Genomic DNA, 22116 nt, shown 5'->3' on the forward strand with positions numbered 1-22116 from the left:
AGATAAGTTCAGGACTAAGATCAGTTCTTAAAAATTATATGACAAGTGATATTTATATTGCAATTTTTTCTTTTAAGAACTACCAAATGTAGGCCTCTTGTTCAAATTTAATGACAACTGTCCTGCTAGTGGGCTTCCTAGGTGGCACTAGTGGTAAAGAACCCACCTGCCAGTGAAGGAGACATGGGAGACTTAGGTTCGATCCCTCAGTCGGGAAGACCCCCTGGAGGAGGGCACGGCAACCCACTCCAATATTCTTGCCTGGAGAATCCCATGGACAGAGGAGCCTGGCGGGCTACAGTCCATAGGGTCGCAAAGAGTCAGACACGACTGAAGCAACTTAGCACACATGCACGCTCGTCCTGCAAGTGTATCATGAAGGTACAACAGACACCTAAGTAATTCTAAATGCTTGAGTAGTTAACAAATGGAAAACCATCTGTAAATCATCTAAGACAATAACTTGAGATGTTCAGATCTGTATATAATCAAGGATTAAAATGTTATTAATTTAACATCAATGTGATTGTTAATGATTTTTAAAGAATTAGAAAAAACTACAAACATCAAATTGTATTTTATAACTTTACATCAATAAAACTAGAGAAAAGCATAAAAAATACTAATATCTGCCAAAACAGAGACATTTTGTCTTTACTTTATTTTTTTGGCATGTGATGCCTTCTTAAGATCCTCAAAGGTCATGCCTAACAGAATTCTAAGGTGTGATGGTACAATGTTTTGTTTATAATTATTCATTCCTCCCTTCCCTTTAGAAGTCCCCTTTCCCACCAAATGGCATAGATTTGCTGTATGTATTGTGAAAGAATAAATATTTCTGCCTCATCTGTGTCTGGACAGATAGTGCACTGTGGGCAGAACTATGGATGAGGTGATGCACACTACATCTAGGAGGAAGTTTCAAAGGGCATTGCATGTTTCTAACTCTCCTACATGTTACCTCTGCCACAAAAGAGCTATGCCCCAAATAGACAGGTCCTACTTTACCATCTGTGCCACCAGGGAAGCCCTAGACAGGTTCTACTTTAGCTGAGGTTCTGGAACTCTTTGATATCTGAACCATAGCCAGTTGATATATAATTTTCTGATTAACTTTTCATTGAAAGAAATGAAAAGTTGAATTTCAAATCAGTTGAAATAAGAATTAAAGTAGGAAATCTTAACAAGTTCACTGTCTAGTTGGGTGACCATAGTGGGATTATCATTCATTCTCTCAACAGCTCAATTTTCTGATAAACAGACAGATTATTGTAAAGATTGTTCTTTAGTACAAAAGATTTTTCTATTCAAAAACTTAGAAAAAATTGAAGAATGGGATATCCCACATGACAAAGGTAAAAAGCCTAAACAAGATATAAGAGTTCACCAGTAAAAGACTAAAGGAAATGGAAACACTGAGGGCTGGAATAAAAGAATATTTTTAACACTCAACTCCTAGTGGCTTTCTAATTCAGTTAGTTTTATCATTCTAAATATTATTGAACCATACAACATGTGAAAAACTCAAATTCTGATGTTTTCATGAGTAGTGTTCCATCTAAATGTTTCTGATGACTTCAGACTGGTGTGGATTCCAGTCCTGGCCCTTCACTGGCATTCGGCAGGTCACTTACCATTTCAGCTTCTGTTCTGTCAGTGAAGTTGGAATAACAATAAATACCTCACTGGATTTTATGGAGATCTAAATTAGAAAATGTATTTAATGTGTTTTAAACAGCCTAGTATTGTCATTCGGAGAAGGCAATGGCAACCCACTCCAGTACTCTTGCCTGGAAAATCCCATGGATGGAGGACCCTGGTAGGCTGCAATCCATGGGGTCGCTAAGAGTTGGACACGACTGAGCGACTTCACTTTCACTTTTCACTTTCATGCATTGGAGAAGGAAATGGCAACCCACTCCACTGTTCTTGCCTGGAGAATCCCAGGGACGGGGGAGCCTGGTGGGCTGCCGTCTATGGGGTCACAGAGTCGGCCACGACTGAAGCGACTTAGCAGCAGCAGCAGCAACAGTATTGTCATTGGTAAATGCTGAGAAAGGAGTTAACTATGCTTGTTATTACATCTGGTACCAAATTTTATATATGTAAGAAACTAACGGGAAAACTGCTATGTAACAAGATGGCAGTAATACAGAATGACAGAGTCTGTTAACCTAATGAGCATTTATGAAGGGACCTTAAATTTCATACTGAGAGATTAAGCAACCAAATAATTTGATAATTGAAACCATCATTTTATTAAAGAATCTTCTAGAAGTGTATATATATATATATATATATCTCAAAGTATCTTTTTTCAAAAACTGAATGGTGTACTTACCTCTAGGCCGATTCGTAGCCACAAAGGATTATATGACAACAGCCAATTCAGGACTTTCTGGCGTTCTCCTGAAACGCATATGAAATGCAAGTAAGCTCAGACCACTAATCAAATATGAGACAGTGAATACAATTTCATGGACAGAAATCAGAGACCAAAAAGGAACATCACATATATGAAATATGTTAAAGTATACTTCCACTCTTTTATATATGTACATGATCTCGTTTAAGTTTGTGAAATTTTAGGTAGCAAAGTGAAACCATGTATATATTTGACTCTGAAAAAAAAATTTCTAGAGTGTTTTTAAAGAATTAATCTCAAGATTTCTATAATCTTCTTACCCACATCTTTCCAGAGGTGCCTGTCTTTCCGAACAATTAGCCGCCGAGCTTCGATTTCAATTTCAAGCTTTTTCATAGCCTTAACCATTTTTTCAGAAGTAAATAAGCGGCACGCGGCACGGCGCAACCTGTTCAGCCTGCACCGGGCGGTGTAAGCTCTGAGAGACACCTCGTCCTTGGTAGGAGCTTTCGGGACACTTACTTTATGTTGACTCTCTACTCCCAGAAGAAGAGTGGAAGCATTTACTGGGTCAAAATGAAAGAAAGGACAGTTCTGGTTAACCAATACGTGCATACACTTTAAAATCTAGCAATAAGTGCAGCTGAAGACAGGATCTAGTCCCTGTGCCTTCCAGCCTGCTCCTCTCCTTCCCACCTCAAAGTGAAGGTGGCATCCTTCACTCAGAAGCTTCGGCTGTCCTATGGTCACAACCAGTTGACTGTACCTGCAAACTGTATCCCAAATCTAACCATTTCTTATAACCACTGTCGTCCAGGTTCCAACACGATCTCCTCTAACCCAGACTCATGAGAGAGCCTCCTAGCTGGCTTCTCTGCTTCCATACGCTTTATCAAAAGATAAACTCCTAAAGGATGGGATTTGTTGGGAGGGAGTATAAGAGGGAGGGGACATACATATATCCATGGCTGATTCATGCTGGTGTACGACAGAAACCAACACAATACTAAAAGCAATTATCTTTCAATTTTAAAAATAAATTTAAAAAGAATAATAATAAAAAAGTAATGGAAAATATCCAAAAGGTAAAAAGTCAATATGCTTGAATACATGAAAAAAAGTTATATTTCTCTATTCCAAAGAGAAATAGAAATAATATTTAAAAATAAATTAATAAAGGTTAAAAAAAAGAATGTGATTTGTTAAAGTCAAATTTTGAAATGCAATTTGAATTTTCATAGAGCACATCTTCTCTCAAGGAAAGAACTAAAAATCATGTTTTGTTTACTTTTGGAGAAAAAGAAAAGTACCTAATCAAAGGTAGAATTCCTATACACACTTCTCTAACAAATGCAGACGAGTGTCTGCTGGAACACTACAGCAAGAGGGAAATCGTCCCCCTTAAAGTCAGCCTGTGTGATGCCTGGGCAAGTTAAGTATTTTAAAGGGGTTTTCCTTATCTGGAGTTGAACTGATCTCTGTAACTTCTATGAGAGAGTACCACAAGTGAATCTTCCTTGTCTCAGGAGAAAACCCTTTAAATATTTGAAGAACACCATGTTTCCATCACATTCCATACTTTGAGTTTTTCTGTTTTCCAGAACTACAGTGAAATATTTTAAAAATTCCTCACACCCACTGGTTTTTAGACCTCTCATCATTACATACTTGGCCACAAACATCTTAAACAGGGTCCAACAGAGACAATACCCCTAACAGGCCATACAAGACAAAACGATCCGCCGGACATTCCGCTTTATTGATGCAGCTAAGACTGGACTGGGTTTCTAGGCAGCCATGTCTCTGTTAATGCAGACTGAATCTGTCTTACAATAAAACCCATTCACTGGCAAGGCTGGAAATCACACTGGCTGATGAGCAAAAAAAGAAGTTCAGTGCTTACAGCACAAAATTCTCTCACCTGCACAATAATGAGCATTCGTGTTAAAGACCTAGTGTGCTGTGCCACGAACTACACTATGATCAGATCAGATCAGTCGCTCAGTCATGTCCGACTCTTTGCGACCCCATGAATCGCAGCACGCCAGGCCTCCCTGGCCATCACCAACTCCCGGAGTTCACTCAGACTCACGTCCATCGAGTCAGTGATGCCATCCAGCCGTCTCATCCTCTGTCGTCCCCTTCTCCTCCTGCCCCCAATCCCTCCCAGCATCAGAGTCTTTTCCAATGAGTCAACTCTTTGCATGAGGTGGCCAAAGTACTACACTATGATACACTTGTGAAAGTGAAAGTGAAGTCACTTCAGTAGTGTTCAACTCTTTGCGACCCTACATAGCCTGCGAGGCTCCTCTGTCCATGGGATTTTCCAAGCAAGAATACTGGAGTGGGCTGCCATTTCCTTCTCCAGGGGACCTTTCTGACCCAGGGATTGAACCTAGGTCTCCCACATTATGGGCAGACTCTTTACCATCTGGGCGACCAGGGAAGCCCAATAAATCTGTACAACTAAAGAATGGAAAAATCATGTTAAAAATGACCCATTAAAACAAAGAAAGTATTACCCAATTTAAACATTAACTTCATGTTTACCTTCAGAAATATTTGTTTTTACAGTGAAGTCGTCAGGAGTTAATATAAAATTTAGCCACCAAGTGAAGCCCTGTTCCTGCTTTTCCTTCCAGCGTTCATCATAAAACATGTTTTTTGCAGCAAACGGCATTGGATGTCTAGGTATACCTAGGAATACAGTTAGGTTAAAGCATAAAAACTTTTCCTTTAAATTATTATACAATCTATAGCAATAGACTATCGTCAGCAAGAACACCTTTGAGACACTGAACGACGTTTGCTTTTCTACTTCCTGCTGGAAGTAGTTGAAAACATTTGGGGTGTGCTGCACTGTGCTCAGTCACTCAGTCATGTCCGACTCTTTGTGACCCCGTGTACTGTAGCCCGCCAGGCTCCTCTGTCCACAGAATTCTCCAGGCGAGAATACTGGAGTGGGTTGCCCTCCTCCAGGAGATCTTCCCAACCCAGAGATCAAACCCAGGTCTCCTGCATTGCAGGTGGATTCTTTACCATTTGGGTCACCAGGGAAGCCCAATACCGGATGGTTAACCTATCCCTTCTCCAGGGAATCTTCCTGACCCAGGAATCAAACTGGGGTCTCCTGCATTGTAGGCAGATTCACTACCAGCTGAGCTACTAGGGAAGCCCATTTTGGGCTATAAAATATAGTAAAAGTAAGAGAGAAAAAGTAAGGCAGTACCTCCTGGTTATTTAAAAATCCCAAGAAAAGTGAGTCAACTTCATTGAACTCTGAGAAAATATCCTAATTGTTATTGGGACACATACTTTAACAATTCTTCAAGGCTTTTATTCCATTAAAAAAAATCAATTCATTTCCATTTGAAATGCGATTAATGTTTCATTCAGTGTCAGTTTTTCATAGACTTTAAAGATATTAAACACTTGCCTTTTAGTGGTTTTATGAAGGTCAAGTTAGACTGAGCCACAGGAACAAAGGGTCTTGTCCTTCTGTTTGTTTTAGGAGTTCTGTATCCTAATGAATCTACAATCATGCAAAAAAGAATAGCATTTTAAAAGTAAAATAAATTCTGCAAGTGAACTGCTATCAACTTAAAATTTGCACTCTCCAAAATCATATCCATTTAGCAGATGCTGAGTAACCACTATGTGCCAGGGTATGAACTTGGGTAAATAAAACCTATGTCTGGAAGTTACAGACCAGAAACTACAACGTATTTTGTGTTGACAGAAGCTACGATTGAGATTGAACCAGCTCACTGTGTGTGTGTGCGTGTGTGTGTGTATGTACATATACAACTAGGTGCTGAGAATGCAGAATGGAAAGATGTGGTTCCCGCCCTCAGGATGTTCTGGGTCCAGAACAGAGGAGTAGAAAGAATCACAGTACATTACATCAGAAGTATAGGAGGAGCCCGGGACAAGGGGAGGGAAAGCTGAGTCACCTGGAAGGCAGACAGCCTCCTGGTGGGAGCGCCCCTGGGCTGACCCTGCAATGAACGTGACACACCAGGAACTGGGCCTCTGACTGAACTGCAAGGTGGTGCCCGGAGCCAAGAACACAGACAAGAAAAGCAAGACAAAAAAGGGGTTGGAAGAGGAAGAAAGGAATTAAAAAATATGAAAAATAACAGCGATGGCCAGTAGTTGAATACTTGCGCCAGGCACTCCCAGAGTCTTGTAATTTAGGTTACTGATGTAGTCAGCACCAGAAGTCTATCAGAAGTGCACCATCATTTTCCATGTTTTATGGAGCTTAGAGCAACTATGCTACTTGGTCAAGGTCATACATGCTAGTAGGTAGCTGAGCTAGACAGTATGGCTTCAGAGCTTGCACTGTAATTCAGTTCCAAGTACCCTATGGGCCAGTGAAGGATTAAGGTCCAGGCAGTCACACTGTCACATGTATTTCAGAAGATGGAATGGACAGTGGACTGGAGTCAAGACTAGAGATGGAAGCGAAAAGGAAGCAATCCCAGGGGCCTAAGTCAGTTATGATGAGAATTTAAAGGAACACAGAAGCAGTGGAGACAAAACCAGAGAAGAGCTGTTTTCATAGCAGAATTTGCAACAGGGCTTAATGTCAACTGACTGGGCAAGTGATGGAGAATGAGAACCCTGACAGGTTCCCAGACCTCACCCAGGTGATGACATAGATGGTGGGGGGTACCTACAGGAGGTAGATGGTGGGGGTGCCTACAGGAGGTAGACGGTGGGGGGTACCTACAGGAGGTAGACGGTGGGGGGTACCTACAGGAGGTAGATGGTAAGTGGTACCTACAGGAGGTAGATGATGGGGCTGGGGGTACCTACAGGGAAAGTCACAGAGGAAAACAGCCCGTCCTAACGCAGTTCACTCCCTCAAAGGTGGGTTTCATACCAGCTTGTGCTGCTGTTCCATACAAACCAGGAGCTAATATTAATAATAAAGCCAGAGGGGGGAAAGCTAAGGCCCAGAGCAGAATCCAGCCCACAGCTGTTTGGGTACAGTCTGCAAGCTAAGAAGTTCTCATGTTTATGAACACTAGTTAAAAACAAAATAGACCTCCAAACAGTTTGATTTCATGACACATGAAGACAATATGAAATTCAGATCTTGGTGTCCATAAATAAAGTCTTCTTGGCACAGAGTCACAGACGCTCATGTCCACACTGTCTGTGCCTGTTTCCCCGTCGGCAATGACAGGGCCCACTGGTTGTGACAGAGGTCACATGAGCTGCAAAAACTGGATATTTACTATCTAGACCTTCAGAGAAAAATTGCCCAGCTTTGACTTAGAAGAATTGCAAATCCATGCCAATTGTCAAAATAAGGAATATGACCACATTGCTACATAATATCTATTCGGTTATAAGTTTCTTTCCGTCTTAACGTACCTAAAATTAAAAATGTGAGTTCCTCGTTCTGAAGGCTTGCACAGGCTAGTCCCTCTGCCTACAACCATTTTGTTCTGTGGGAGACTTCCTTGGAAACGTCTCACAGCTTCTGGTCTTTCCCAGAAAGCCAAGTAAAGTGCCTCCCCTTCTGTGCTTTCATGATTCCCTGGGCACAGCTCCAAGGACCGGGAGCGGCTGAGGACAGGAATGAGGTCTTTTCTCCCAGTATCCACAGAGCCTAGAACAATGCATAGCGCGTGGCAGGGACCTATCAGAGCTGAATAAACGTACCTGGAAAAACTGACTTCTTTCTCTGTAGACACTGCAGGGTCTTGCTCGTCACTGTAAGAACCTGGCTTCCAGTGAGATGAAAGGCCAGCGGGGGTATAGAAGTGGAGCATGTTAGAATCCAACTGATGACTATTTTAAAAGCATTGCCTTGGCAGCTAAGTGGAAAATGGGCTCCAGAGAAGGCAAGGGTGAAGGCAAGATCTGACAGGGACCTGCAGAGACATAGGCTCGGATGGGGCCGTCAGTGATAGTGAGAAGTGACCCAGTCCTGAATGTACTTGGAAAGAAGACAGGATTTGTTGAGGGACTGAGTTTAGAATCAGGCAGACTGTCTGAATTTATAGAGAAAGGGTAGGAGAGAAGCACACTTAGGGACACCCCAAGGTGTGGGGCCTGAGCTGAGAGGAGATCATAACAGAAGTGTGTCGGACCGACACACCAGGGAAGATGTCACGGGACTGGGGATGCAAGGGGTGCTTTTGGACAAATTAAAGGCACTCACTAGGCAGTCAAGTGGAAATAAAAGACGCTGGATAAACGAGTCTACAGATGAAAGGTCCATCCTAAAGATGTAAAGCTGGAAGGCCTCCATGTAGAGGCAGTACTGAAAGCTGTGAGACGGCCTGAAAGCATTAAGGGAATGAGCAAAAGTGTGAAAAAGTTTCAGTGGTTGAGTCTTTGTGTACCTCAAAGTTTAGAGGCTGGAGCGACAGACACAGAGGAGCCCCCAGGGAGGCGGGAAAAGAACCAGGAGGAAGTGGGAGTGGCAGGGTAAAGCGGTCCCAGAAGAGAGAGGTTGCCTAATAGTTCAAGATGAAGACTGAGAAATAACCTCTGGATTCAGTGTGGAGGTGCTGATGACCTTGACAAAACAAGGTTTTACTAGAGTCATCAAAATCTGGTTGAAGTGACTTCAACAAAGAGGAGATCTAGAAACAGCTAATAAAAGCATCTTTCAAAGTGATTATTTTCTTTTACATTAAAAAGCACCTTTTAATTCAAGCATAATGTTTACATGGAAAAGTATACGGAATCAGTGAACTATCACAAAATGAACATGTAGGTTCTTTCAAGGAGTGTTGCTTACAAGAAAGCAGAAAGATGCCGGGTGTGAATGGATATGTGGTATCAATGAGAAGTCTTTGTTTTTTTGGGAGATGGAGGTAAGAACAGCACTCTGTTGCATGAATCAGAAATGACCTGATAGGGAGTCAAACCCTGGAGACGTGGGCAAAGGCAGCTGCTAAAACAACGACTGTGTAGACGGCTGGGGTCTTTACTGTTACTAGGAAAGAGCCGCCTGACCGGTGCACAGACCTCTCAGGCTGTCACGGGAGAGAGGCAGCAGGGGATGGGAACGCAGCGGGTGATGGATGCTGTGGAACTTTCCACGGCACCTCTGCATCCTCAGTGAGGCAGCAAGTATGCTGTCTGTGTAGGTGAGGATCAGAGCACCAGCTCCTGAGCCCCCTGCATGGGGGAACCCCAGCCTGACCACTTACTCCCCGTGACCTCAGGCAAAGACTCAGCTTCTGGATGCGGAGGTTTTCTGACTTGAACGTGTGCTTATGACGTCTACTCAGTCTGACTGCTGTAGCTATGAGAGGCGCTATCAGCAAGGCACTCACAGCGGGGGCTGCGGGGAACGCAGGCAGTAAACACTGGCTGCTGTTGCCTTGTCCTCAGAGGAGGAAGGAGGTGCTCGAGGTTTCAGGACAAAAAGGGAGGGGGGCAGTAGTCTGCAGCAGAGAGAGAGAAAGTCAACAAAGCAGGACGACAGAGCTGAGGAGAGCTGCGGGCTTCCGGGAGATGAGCGGTCACGGTCCAGCAAGGTTCAGGCACAGAGCTGGCCTGGGAACTGGAATGTGCCAGACAAGCACGAAGACGGAACAAGGGGTTACGATGAGCCATGGAGGCCAAGCCAAGTGAGAAAATGATGACAGGTCAGGGGTGAGGACTGGGGAAATGGAGGTGGATTCATTGGCTTTTAGAGAAAACGCTGAAATCCCAGCGAGGGAGATGCTCTAAGAGTGTGGCCTAAGGAGGCTGCAATTCACAGGCCAGGGTACTGGAAGGATCTCCTTCAAGGATCTTGAAATCATAAAGACGCATCATAAAGTAGAAGTTTTAGAGAAGGTCTTATGAGCCAAATATAAAAATTCTCAGTCATCTCTCCCTGTAACAAGGAGAACTCAAGGTGAGGTGGTATGGAAACTGAGCTTCCAGCTATCTGTGCCCTTTGCTTTCTTGTCATCTGTTTCCGGGAAGAAAGGAGAAGCAACAGTCTGGAAGCAGGTATGAGACGGTGGGTGGTCCACGGTCCCAGGAGGTTCCCGGTCAGAGGAGCAGGAGAGAAGGCATGTTCTCGGGAGAGGGCCAGGTCAGGGCGGGAACAGGAGGAGGGGGCATTCAGCAAAGCTGGATGTGAAGGAAGGCAGTGAGTCCAGGGCACACAGGCACGCAGAGAGCTGGGGAGATGCAGAAGGTGATTCCAACTGGGGAGTGTACAAAGAGAAATGAGCTCAAGTACCCGAGTGGGTGTGACACTTCCTGTGAGTCCTGGGATCCCTTTACATTATCTGTTTCGTAGCCTGTGTGGTTTGTTTTCCTGCCTGGACCCTGACTGGCATCTGAGGCGTCTGGGATTAGTCCTGACAGTTTTTGAAGCAGACAGGGGTGGGATGGGTGAGGGCTGGGGATGGAACGGTGAGGTTCCTCCTAAAGGAAAGAGGAGTTCGGGGGCCTTGTCTTCATCCCCAAATAAGGGCCAAGTAGAGGCTAAGGAGAACGATGTCCCTGGAGGAAGGCCCCCTCTGCGCCCCCTCAGACAGTGTGATGGGGGCCAGGTGTGCACTGGGCCCTCACTCTGGGGCCTGGACTAAGGTGAGGCACGCTCAGTACTTCCCCGGGTGCAACACTTGCAGGGGGAGCAAAAAACTCTGTCAGCAAGACAAGCACATAGGGACTTCCCTGATGGTCCAGTGACTGAGACTCCATGTTCTCAGGGCAGGGGGCCCAGGTTCGATCTCTGGTTGGGGAACTAGATCCCACTTCCCACAACTAAGAGTTTGTGTGCCACATATCCAGAGAAAAACATGATCCAAAAGGATACATGCACCCCAGTGTTCACTGAAGCACTGTTTACAGTGGCCAGGACATGGAAACACAGTCTAAATCAACAGAGGAATGGATAAAGAAGATGTGGCACAAACAATGGAATATTACTCAACCATTAAAAAGAATGAAGCAATGTCATTTGCAGTAATATGGGTGGGCCTAGAGAGTGTCATACTGAGTGAAGTAAGTCAGACAGAGAGGGAGAAATATCTTATGACATGCCTTATATGTGGAATCTAAAAAGAAATCATATCAATGCACTTACAAAACAGAGAGACAGACTCACAGAAAATGAACCACGGCTGCTGGAAGGGAAGGCATAGTTAGGGACCTTGGAAAACTTAAGTACACACTGCTCTATTTAAAATGGATGACCAACAAGGACCTATTGTATAGCACATGGAACTCTGCAGGTTATGTGGCAGCCTGGATGGGAGGGGAGTTTGCGGGAGAATGGATACATGTAAACGTACGGCTAAGTCCCTTCAGCTGTTCATCTGAAACTATCACCACATTATTAATCGGCTATACCCCAATACAAAACAAAACTTAAAGTTTCGGGGAAAAAAAGAGTTCGCATGCTGCAACTAAGATACAACCAAATAAACAAATATGTTAAAAAAATTTTTTTAATATAAAGACAAAAAAAAATATATATATATAAAGAAAGCATTTTAACACAATAGTTTTTAAAAATTACTGCAGAAAAACCATGATGAATGAAACATCAAAAATGTAAATAAGAATGAGATCACAGTGATTTCAGAATTCGGCCCTACTCTATGTCTGACTCATCTTCCACTAAAGCCAACCGGTGAATGAAAAGTACAAGTTGATTCAAGCTTCTCAATAGCAATTTACTAAACCAAAAGAAATAGAAACTATCCCCCATATAGGTATACTTTCATGAAAGATTTTATGAATGAGACTCACCTGTTTTCTTCTTCAGGTTTAATTTCTCTCTGTGGCTAACACGTTTCAAGGAGGAGGTTACCACTTTTTTTGTGTGTTTAACAGTTGATGTTTTAGACTCCACAGGAGAAAAATGGGGCCTTTTGACCTCTTGTGCTTCCATGCATTCTGTAACTGTTATCCTCACATTTTCATCTCCTGTGTGTCCCTCACTCTTTCTTTTACGAGCAACTGAAGCTACCTTGCAGGGAGGAGTTACTATGTTTTTAGAGCTCTTAGGTCTACTCTGTATTAAATCTCTAATTGGAAGAAAAGGATGAAAATCATCTTTCTCTTTTTGATCATCTGTTTCCTTTTTGCAGTCACCCACTACGACATTGAGACATCTTTTTGCCTTTGGTTTAACAGTCTCCATTTGGTTTTCTACAGCGCAAGTGGGCTTTCTTTTAGTCACAGTGGCAGAAAGTATTGGGCGTCTCTTAATAGGTTTTTTGCGGCTGTGACTAGAAATATCCTGAACTGCCGAAAATTTAGGCTGGTTCTGTTTTTTAAAAGTGTAAGAGTTTGACATCACTTCTAAAGCTTTGGATGCTTCAAAAGTAGCTTTTGGAGATTCTAACTGCTGACATTCAGAAATACAAGGTACAGCTGCATTTTTTCTCTCATCTTGAGGAGGCTGTGAGTCCTGAAAATGTCCAGTTGATAATGGCAATTGACATGTTTGCTGAGATACACATATATATGCCATATTATCTTTTAAAAATTGATTTGGGGAGAGAATTGGGTTGATGGACTCTGTTTCTAGATCCTCATTTAGTCCATAATTATCATTTATGAAAGAATCTGGACTTAGAATTTTCCGACAGATTTCATGTACCCTTTTTGATTCCAAAATCACAGGCCTTGTATTACCTTTCACAAATATATCTGGTGAGAGGCACTTCACGAATTCTGGTTCATTATTAGATGCATGGCTATTATTCACAAAAGAATCCGGACTTAGAAAATGTCCTTGGCTTTGTGTGATGTTCAAACTTGAAGAATAATTTGGGGTAAGAGTAAGTTTACCATTCTCTTCAATTTGACTATTAACGTTGTCTATGGAGTCAAAGGAGGTTTCAGTTATGCCTTTCTCATTAAAATGAAAATCTTCTGCAGTGTTGGCACCGTCTGCTTTCACCAGTCCCCCATTTTCAGAAGCAGGGAGGGATGTGTAGGTTGTAGATCGACGAACAGGAAGTGGCAAGCAGGTCCCCCTGTGGCACTCTTGGGAAGCGGGGCTGATAGGTGATATGGGGAGTTTATTTTCTTCAAGGATTAAAGGATTGCTTTCTGGTGGGGAACAGTTTCCATTTGTAGCCAGATTCTCACAGGCTTGTAGTGGGCTCCTAACTCTGTCAGCTTTGGGGGAAACATTAAATGTTTTATTCACATTTTGAATATTTGAAGCCTTCTTGTTATGTCTTGAAGAGGCTGATGCTTTCTTCTTATTAATAGTATCCCAAAGAGTCCTCTGCAAAAATAAGCAAAACATACAGATTAAGTTGATAACTATTGAATACTACTTATAAGCAATATTATGAATGTTACTTCAAGAGACCTGTGAACAAAATGATTTTACATATTATTTCCTAGAGTAAATACAGAATGATGAAAACTTATTACCTTTTTCTTTTTCGGCTCTTCTGCATTTCCTAGTAATATAGCTTGGTGTTTCAGAATATCATTTACAAGAAATGTTATGGTCTCTCTTATTCGGCCTCCTTTTAACGGTGTCCAGGTAATAGAAACAACAATTTTTTCTTTAGGCTATAACCAAAAGAACACATTTTAAATTACTATAACAGTAGTGATGTATAACAACACAAACATATTCTATATTATATACAAATGGGTCTTCCCTGGTGGCTCAAACAGTAAAGAACCTGCCTGAAATGCAGGAGACCCAGGTTCGATCCCTGGGTAAGGAGGATCCCCTGGAGAAGGACATGGCAACACACTCCAGTATTCTTGCCTGCAGAATCCCATGAACACAGGAAACTGGTGGTCTATAGTCCATGGGGTTGCAGAGTTGGACACAACTGAGCAACTAACACCCCCATCAATAGAGAGAATACAGTAGAGGATTAATAATTGTTACTCACCAACATTTAACAAGTCAAATGTATCTTCCTATCCTATCTCATTTCATTCTAAGGAAAAAGGCTACCGTAATAACAAAGTTCACAACAAGATAAAATTATAATAAACTCTTAATTGTATATGAAAGCAGTGGAACAGAGAGTCTACGAATCACTTTATTTTAGTTCAGTGGTTTTTAAAAATTTAATCACATTATTTCCACTTCTTTAGACTATGTACAGAACTTCCATTTCAAATATAAATACCTTATATGAGAAAGACATTTTCAGAAAGAAATGTAAAGATGATCAGCTAAATTCCTTGCTCTCCACGAGCTTCTCTAAAGTCCATAGCATCATTATTGATACTCTAGGCCTAGTTTCAGGTTATCTAACATAACTAGTCTGAATCTCACATCCCTAGGAAGCAGACACTGTCATGATACATGTTTTACAGATGAAGTAATCAAGGTTCAGGAAGCTTTACAAATTCTGCAGCCCAGAGAAACAAGGAGTAATTTCAATTTTCAAATCTTAAGAAATACATTTCATGAGGCTATAGCCACCATGAAGAGTGCTTCTTCTGATGGATCTGGCAAAGGTAAATTGAAAACCTTCTGAAAGTGATCCACCATTTTGGATGCCATTAAGAACATTCATGATTCATGAGAAAAGATCAAAATGTCAGCATCAACAGGGATCTGGGAGAAGTTGATTTCAGTCTTCCAGAATGACTTTGAGGGGTTCAAGACTTCAGCAAAGGTGCAGATGTGTTAGAAATAGCAAGAGAACTTGAATTTTAAGAGGGAAGAATAAATCCCACTCCGCAGCAGATCTGTTTCTTTTACTTTAAACTTTGTATTCCGTTGCTTTCCTACAAGTTAAGAATGTTGGAGGTAACTTGAAACATACAGGAGAGCCCATTCTCAAGGCTCTGACCTTTACGTGTTGCACTTTCCCATTAAGATAGAGATTAAAAAGTTGAAGAACAAGACAGTTGTAGCATTTGCCCTGTTAGGGGTTTATGGGAACATCATGACCCGACCTATAGGGACAGCTGCAAGAACAAAGGATTCTGACACCAAGAAGTTTCTACCAACCAATCATGTACCCTCCTCTTGAAAAAAAAAAAAAGCAGCAGCAGCAGCCAGAATTCTAACTAGGGTAAGATGGTTCTTTGGGACACTAGTCCACTGTCTTTTTGGTCAGCTGAATTTCCGTATAAAGTCACTACTCCTTGCCCCAGCAGCTCGTCTCTAGGATTATTAGCCTGTTGCATGGTGAGCAGTACAAGTGTGGACTCAGTAACAGATTTAGAAGTATCTGAGGACGTGACTGAAATGCTGCAATTTATGATAAAACTTGAATGGATGGGAAGTTGTTTCGTACAGATGAGCCAAGAGACTGGTTTCTTGAGATGGAATCTACTCCTGGTGAAGAGGCTATGGAGATTATTGGAATGATGACAAAGGATTTAGAATATTACACAAACTTAGTTGGGAAAGCAGAGCAAGGCTGACGAGGAGAGACTTTTAATTTTGAGAGAAGTTCTGCTATGGTGAAAATGCTATGAAACAGTACTGCAGGCTACAGAGAAATTATTCGTGAAAGGAAGAGCCAATCAATGCAGCACACTTCACTGCTGTCTTACATTAAGAAATTGGCACAGTCACCCCAGCCTTCGGCAACCACCACCCTGACCAGTCAGCAGCCACCAACATCAAGGTCAGAACTTAACAACCACAAAACAGGTATAGTTTGCAGAAGGCTCAATTGATTGTTAGTATCTCTTAGTAGCAGTCTTTTTAGTTGAGATACATATACTGTCTTCTTCAACATGAGGCTATAGTACACTTAAAACATTACAGAATAGTGTATATATAAATTTTATATGCACTGGGAAACCAAAAAATTCATGTAACTCATTTTTCTATGATTTTCACTCTGTTGCAGTGGTCTGGATGAGAACCCACAATATCTGAGATCTGCTTATACTTAATGGGCTTATCTTACAAATTTCATTGTCACTGAGATTCAGATGAAATTGTCTGTTTAGGATAAATTCAAGAGTGTGAATTCTTACTACTTGCTTCTCAATTTATACATAAAAAATTTTTTTTAATTTAAAAGGGGAAGTTCCTTCTAAAGAAGGAACTATTGAACAAATGGTTATTGACTGCCTAATGGCATACATAGTGCCTGACACAGAGGGGGCATATGTTACATATTTAAGTGACAAAATTATTGAGTGAATGAAAAACACACTTGGCCTCTGGTCTCATGGACACTATATTCTGCTCAATAAAAGAAATGACAAAATCTAAATAAAAAGATAAGTACAAAAATACAAGTCCCCAGTACTGTCATCAATGAAACAAAGGTTGAGAGGCACAGCAACAGTGTAGGGAACTATAATCGCTAACGGGCTGATCAGAGATTATAATAATTATAATATTTAAGCTAAAACAAAGTATAAGAATGAGCTGGACACATAGAGCTAAGTGAAAGTAGCTCAGTTGTGTCCGACTCTTTGAGACCCCATGGACTGTCCATGGTATTTTCCAGGCCAGAATACTGGAGTGGGTAGCCTTTCCCTTCTCCAGGGGATCTTTCCAACCCAGGTATTGAACCCAGGTCTCCCACATTGCAGGTGGATTCTTTACCAGCTGAGCCACAAGGGAAGCCCAAGAACACTGGAGTGGGTTGCCTGTCCCTTCTTCAGGGTATCTTCCCAACCCAGGAATTGAACCGGGGTCTCCCATATTGCAGGTGGATTCTTTGCCAACTGAGCTGTCAGGGAGAAGCAGTTCAGAAGGTACCAACACATGCATAGCCTGGGAACCAGAGGGTTAGGGTTACAGTTAGGGTTGCCTCGTAGGACAACCCCAGAAACAGACAAGAGGACCAGTGTGGCTTAAGAGTAGTGAGAAGGCAGATGACCTGCGACATGTGAGGCTGGAGAGAGCAGCAGAGGACTGCTGCATATTAGAACACTCTCTAGCAGATCGAAACATTGCAAACATTACTTAGGTGTACATTTGGCTTCAGAGGTTTTGTTTTGCTTGTGTGCCTATTTTCTTTAAGGCATACCAAAATGAAGTTCAAGTCTTTTTATCCTTAACTGAAGGCTTAATCCTGTAACCTAGGAGAGTACATTGGGAAAACAAATGCTCAAAATGTTCCTCCCCTTTCCTCTTTCCTGCCTCCTCCTCCTCCATCCACTCTCCCATGAGGAAGTCCTCCTTTAATCTGTAACAGTCCATAGATTGAGACACTGACAGCAAGTCAGTTCTGAGAGACACTTAAAAGGGATTTAAAACTGATACCTGCTTTTGGACTGTGATGATGATAGTCTATCTACAAAACTTGACTTTCTATGGAGACAAATACTCTCAGAGGTATAAAAACTGAGATAAAACATGAAGCACTTTGCTTTTTCCCCTTGGTAAGTCTTCATTTGGATTTCCCCCTTGCTTTCAACCTCTTAGTAACTCAAACAAAACAAATGAGGGAACCGATCTGTTATATATTTTCTTTTAAATACCTTCAGTAACGGCAGTCTATGCGTCACTGTTTATTTTTTTGAACAGAAGCATTGCCGAGTGTCTGAGACAAGAGTGATACTATTTTATCTGGATTCTAAGAGAGACATTAGAAAGTCAGGATAGCAATTTAAAATGTGTACTGCATCTCTCCTTGGGGAGGAAATTTTTAAAAGCCGAGAATCAGTGAACAGAATCATTTGTCATTTCCCTCAAGTCCTAAGATTCTGCAGTCTTTGTTTACACACTCCCTTATTAGTGACAAATCAGAAAATGATAGTTGTAGCCAGTGACAACGGAAGGTGCGTGGTTATTAACTGGATCTGGCTCGCCCCCTGGTGGCCCTAAGTGCAATGAACAGAACAGTCTCAAGCCTAGAGGTGAAGAGGGAGGAGAGGCAGGTTTGGGGCTGCTATTAAGCCAGTTCATCCAAGTCTTCCAGTCAGATCAAAATAGCATCACACTCACTGCAGATAGAAGAAGGATAGCTTGTTTTATTAAAGAAGCGCAAGTGGCCTCATGTTAGTTTCTACTCATCTGTAGCAGAAGCTCATATTCCCATAACTGGCACCAATGAGTCTGTTAAACCGTCCAGTTAAATTATTTGCACACCTGGCTACAGGAATCACTTTGAGGGGTTTGTGGAAGGTAAAGATGCCCTGGCCCTCCCCATGTCCTCCCAGGAGTGATGCTGAAGCGGGGTCCTGGTACCTGCGGTTGTTCAAAGCTCACCAGGAGGTAACATGCAGCCAGGATGGACACAGAGCTGAACTCCATTCAGTGTGGTTGTGGTTTAGTCACTAAGTCATGTCCAGACACTTGAGACCCTGTGGACTGTAGCCTGCTAGGCTCCTCTGTCCATGGGATTCTCCAGGCAAGAATACTAGAGTGGGTTGCCATTTCCTTCTCCAGGGGATCTTCCCGACCCAGGAATCGAACCCAGATCTCCTGCAATGCAGCCAGATTCTTCACCAACTGAGCTACAAGGGAGGTGTTTACTGTGGCGGGTGGTGATTTTAACTGACTGTCATTATGAAGACTCAGGCCCAAATGACACACCCCCTACAGGACAGCCGTCACAGGCAGATTCTAGCACACCAGTATTATCAAAGTTTTAAAAAGCATGATTAGGAGAGTAAGAGAACAACCATTTAAAGTTTTTTTCCCTTTGTCCTCAATTTTATAAGCTGAGTGTCTCATACAGTACCTGGCAAAAAGCAGATGCATGAAAAATACAGTTTTTAATGTATCATGGGAAAAAAATAGATAAGTATACCCCCCCCCCAAAAAAATGTTTTTTCCTTGAAAAGGGCTGCCCATAAATCTGCTCTGCAAAAAATATCCTGAATGAGTCTCTGGTCCTTCATTCCTTTTCAGGCCTAGATACATTGTGTTGTAGACATATTTTTACAGTAACTGTGAAGTCACTCTCTGGCAGGTATAATACCTAGTGATTCTTGAGATGCCATCTGCATACAAAAGATCTTGTTTAAAATGCAGTTTTCTGTATTTACCCCCAGAGATTCACATTAGCAAGTGTGGAGTGATGAGCAGAAATCTCCCATATTACAAGCAATCCAGACAAATCTGATGTGAGTGGTTGAGGCATCTCGGAGAAATGCTGCTTAGGTGTATGGTGACATGCTAATTCACCAAGGGTGTGTTTTAGATAAGGGATGTTCACATAGGTATTTTCTACTATTGTGCTTTTCAAAATGCTGTCCTTGGACCAGTAGCAGAGGCATCACCTGGGAACTTCTGAGAAAAGCAAATTCTAGTTGTCCTCTGCACATATGGAATCAGACTCTGAGGGGCCCCAAGTATTTTACCCTTAGCTGATTCTGATGCCCTCAAATTTAGAACCACCAGTCTCCTCAAAACATCCCATCCTTCTTGGTGCCTATCTGATGCAGCTTCTCCTTGTTCTTAGAATTTCCCCTCATCCTCCTAACATATGTCTTTAGGAAGGAACCATGCCTCCTGTCTTTGAATCAATACAAATGAAAGTGCACGGGATTTAAAGACCTGGATGAGAATCCTAACTGTGTCAATCGCCAAGAATAAAACCATGTGTAAATGTTTTCCACCCTCTGAGCATACTTCCTCATTAAAAATTAAGACTGGAACATTTATTCAGGACACAGTCAAGATCTCTGCTTGAAGCTTTCTCTCATTTGAGCACCATGCACAGCTTTAGCTGGCATTGCTTCCAACTAATAGACGAGAAAAGAGAGACTCAGAATACTGAACCGAGCTGCCTAACTCTGATGCACTGCACACAAACCCTTTGACAGTAGTGCCTTATCCTCTAATGTAAATAATGACTCCATGAGTTTGTTGTAAGGATTAAATAAGGCAACAGACTTGAGAACAATTTGTAAAAGGTAAACATTATGTTTGTATGTATTATCTTAGTGGTTGAGTGGAATCAACACACCCAAACCTGAAGCTGAAGGAAATCAACAGCTAATAAAAGACAAGCTTTGTTTTAAAGCAGAAACCATAAAACATCACAAACATATGGTTTAAAAGAACAGTTAACTTTCATAATATAAAAGTATAACTCTAAAAAAAAATTCAAAAACTTTAGTCCCACAAAACAAAAAAGAACAAGCAGAAGTATAGTGTAGATAGAAAAAGCAAGTATTTGTTTTCCCACAAAAAGAAAAGCAAGCAGTTTATAAACTGCAAGGAGTTTATAAACTAGAGAGGAAGGGCAGGTTCTTAACTGTAGCTGAACAAGTGCTTAAGTCAATGGACCTCAGCTTAGAGCCTTGTATCACTGCTTTAGGAAGTGGTTTTTTAGACAAGGAGTGGGACTCCCTCAGCTAATTTTTTTTTTTCTTCTTCTCACACTTTCAGAGGTTCTAACCAATGGAAAGACCACTGCAGTCCAAATAAGGATGTAAATATTCTGGATTTTGATGACAGGAATGGGAGCTTTACTGTGGCGAATGTAATGCAGAAAAGCTACCCTGGAAATCCTTGAAACAGCAGTTACAAATTTAAATTTGAATCACCATTAAAACTACACTACAGCAAAGGAAAAAAAAAAAGATTAAATAATAAAGTGTGCATACTTATTGAAAACGACCCTGAGAAGTGTTTTTTATTTTGTCGCTATTTGGCCAAAACGAAGCTCACCAGAAGAGTAGTTACTCTGACACTCCATGGACTCAGTTTCCCTTTAGAAACTAAAGCGCATATTAAGATGACTGATAGAAAGCAATTTAAAAACCCTGCTCTAATCAGAGTACTCCTGGCAATCTTATATGCAAACAGGAAGATGGATAGATGGATGAGTAGATGAAAGATAAGAATATTAATTGTAAGCGTGCCATCCACTCCTCTAGAACTGCCAATCTTCTCGAGGCCCTAAGTCAATGAGAAACTCTTCTCTATCACAGAAGGCAGGAATGTGCTCCGAAGGATGCCCGGCGCGGGCGCGGGCGCTGTCACTGCCAGGTCCCCGCCCACCGGGCTCCTCCTGCCCCGGGGACAGGGGCTCACCAGAGTCTGAGGGAATCACTCGGCTTTTACTCAGGTCCGCTCCTGCCCCTTCCGAGCCCGGGTCCCGGAGCGCGGCGGGGAGGCCGCATCCCGCTCCTACCTGCAGCACGAAGGCGCTCGGCCAGATCGTGAAGCCGCGTTCGGCGGCGGGGCCGCGGGACAGCCACACGGCGGCCGCCTCCTCGTTGGGGTTGTCCAGGATCAGGGGCAGCGTCCGCGAGGCTCCCAGGCGCACGTCCCCGAAGCAGAGGAAGGGCGACCTGCAGAAGTGGCTGAGGGACAGGACGGCCGGGGACGCCGCCTCCTCCTCGGCGCGGGGACCCCTCGGCCCCGCCCGCGGCCTCGGCTCCGGCGGGCTCCGCTCCCAGCAGCCGCTACCCCGCTGCCAGGTCGCCATCGAGGCCTCTGGGTACGCCCGGCTGCTCCGAGCGGCCTCCGCAAGAACGCCCACAGCCTCCCCTCGAGGAGCTGCGGGGATCGAGAAACAACTCGCCCCCTTTCTCGTCCAGTTGCCAGGACACAAGAAGGCGTCCGGACGCACAAACTCAAACTGGAGAGAGACGCGAACTGAGAAGGGATTTTGCCCCGTTTAAAATTCCCGCCTCCACCAATGGGCTGCCCTGGTTCCGCCCACCTCCGAGCGGGCCCAATCGGTGAGCAGCACTGCCAGCCAATGAGAAGACGGCGCCTTATTTAAATGTGGCGGCGACGGTGACGGGTAGCTCTCGCAGAGGAGAGGGCTATGGCAGCTGGGTCTGGGCTCCCTCTGAGGGCTGGGGCTCAGGTTCGGAATTCGCCTATCGGTTTTGTGAACAGGTTGGTGGAAGCGAAGAGAGTCACAGCACTTCCTCCGGAAATGCAGCTGTCTTGGCGG

General features: G+C 42.9%; 1 protein-coding gene across 2 annotated transcripts in view; it reads right to left on the minus strand.

Annotated features, from left to right (window-relative positions):
• Positions 1-21833, minus strand: part of ASPM (assembly factor for spindle microtubules) — a 60361-nt gene extending 38528 nt beyond the window's left edge. The window contains exons 1-7 of one of the 2 annotated variants that reach the window (XM_070768702.1): positions 21343-21833; positions 13736-13879; positions 12092-13583; positions 5802-5897; positions 4916-5062; positions 2686-2931; positions 2342-2409 (exon numbers count right to left, since the gene is read on the minus strand). In XM_070768702.1, the coding sequence (XP_070624803.1) occupies positions 2342-2409; positions 2686-2931; positions 4916-5062; positions 5802-5897; positions 12092-13583; positions 13736-13879; positions 21343-21639 (2490 nt within the window). In that variant the 5' untranslated portion in view covers positions 21640-21833. The remainder of the gene's footprint in view (positions 1-2341; positions 2410-2685; positions 2932-4915; positions 5063-5801; positions 5898-12091; positions 13584-13735; positions 13880-21342) is intronic. The other variant, XM_070768703.1, reaches the window with a different exon arrangement.
• Between the last annotated feature and the right edge of the window lie 283 nt (positions 21834-22116).

The sequence above is a fragment of the Bos indicus genome, chromosome 16 (assembly GCF_029378745.1).
Source record: "Bos indicus isolate NIAB-ARS_2022 breed Sahiwal x Tharparkar chromosome 16, NIAB-ARS_B.indTharparkar_mat_pri_1.0, whole genome shotgun sequence".
NCBI lineage: Eukaryota > Metazoa > Chordata > Mammalia > Artiodactyla > Bovidae > Bos > Bos indicus.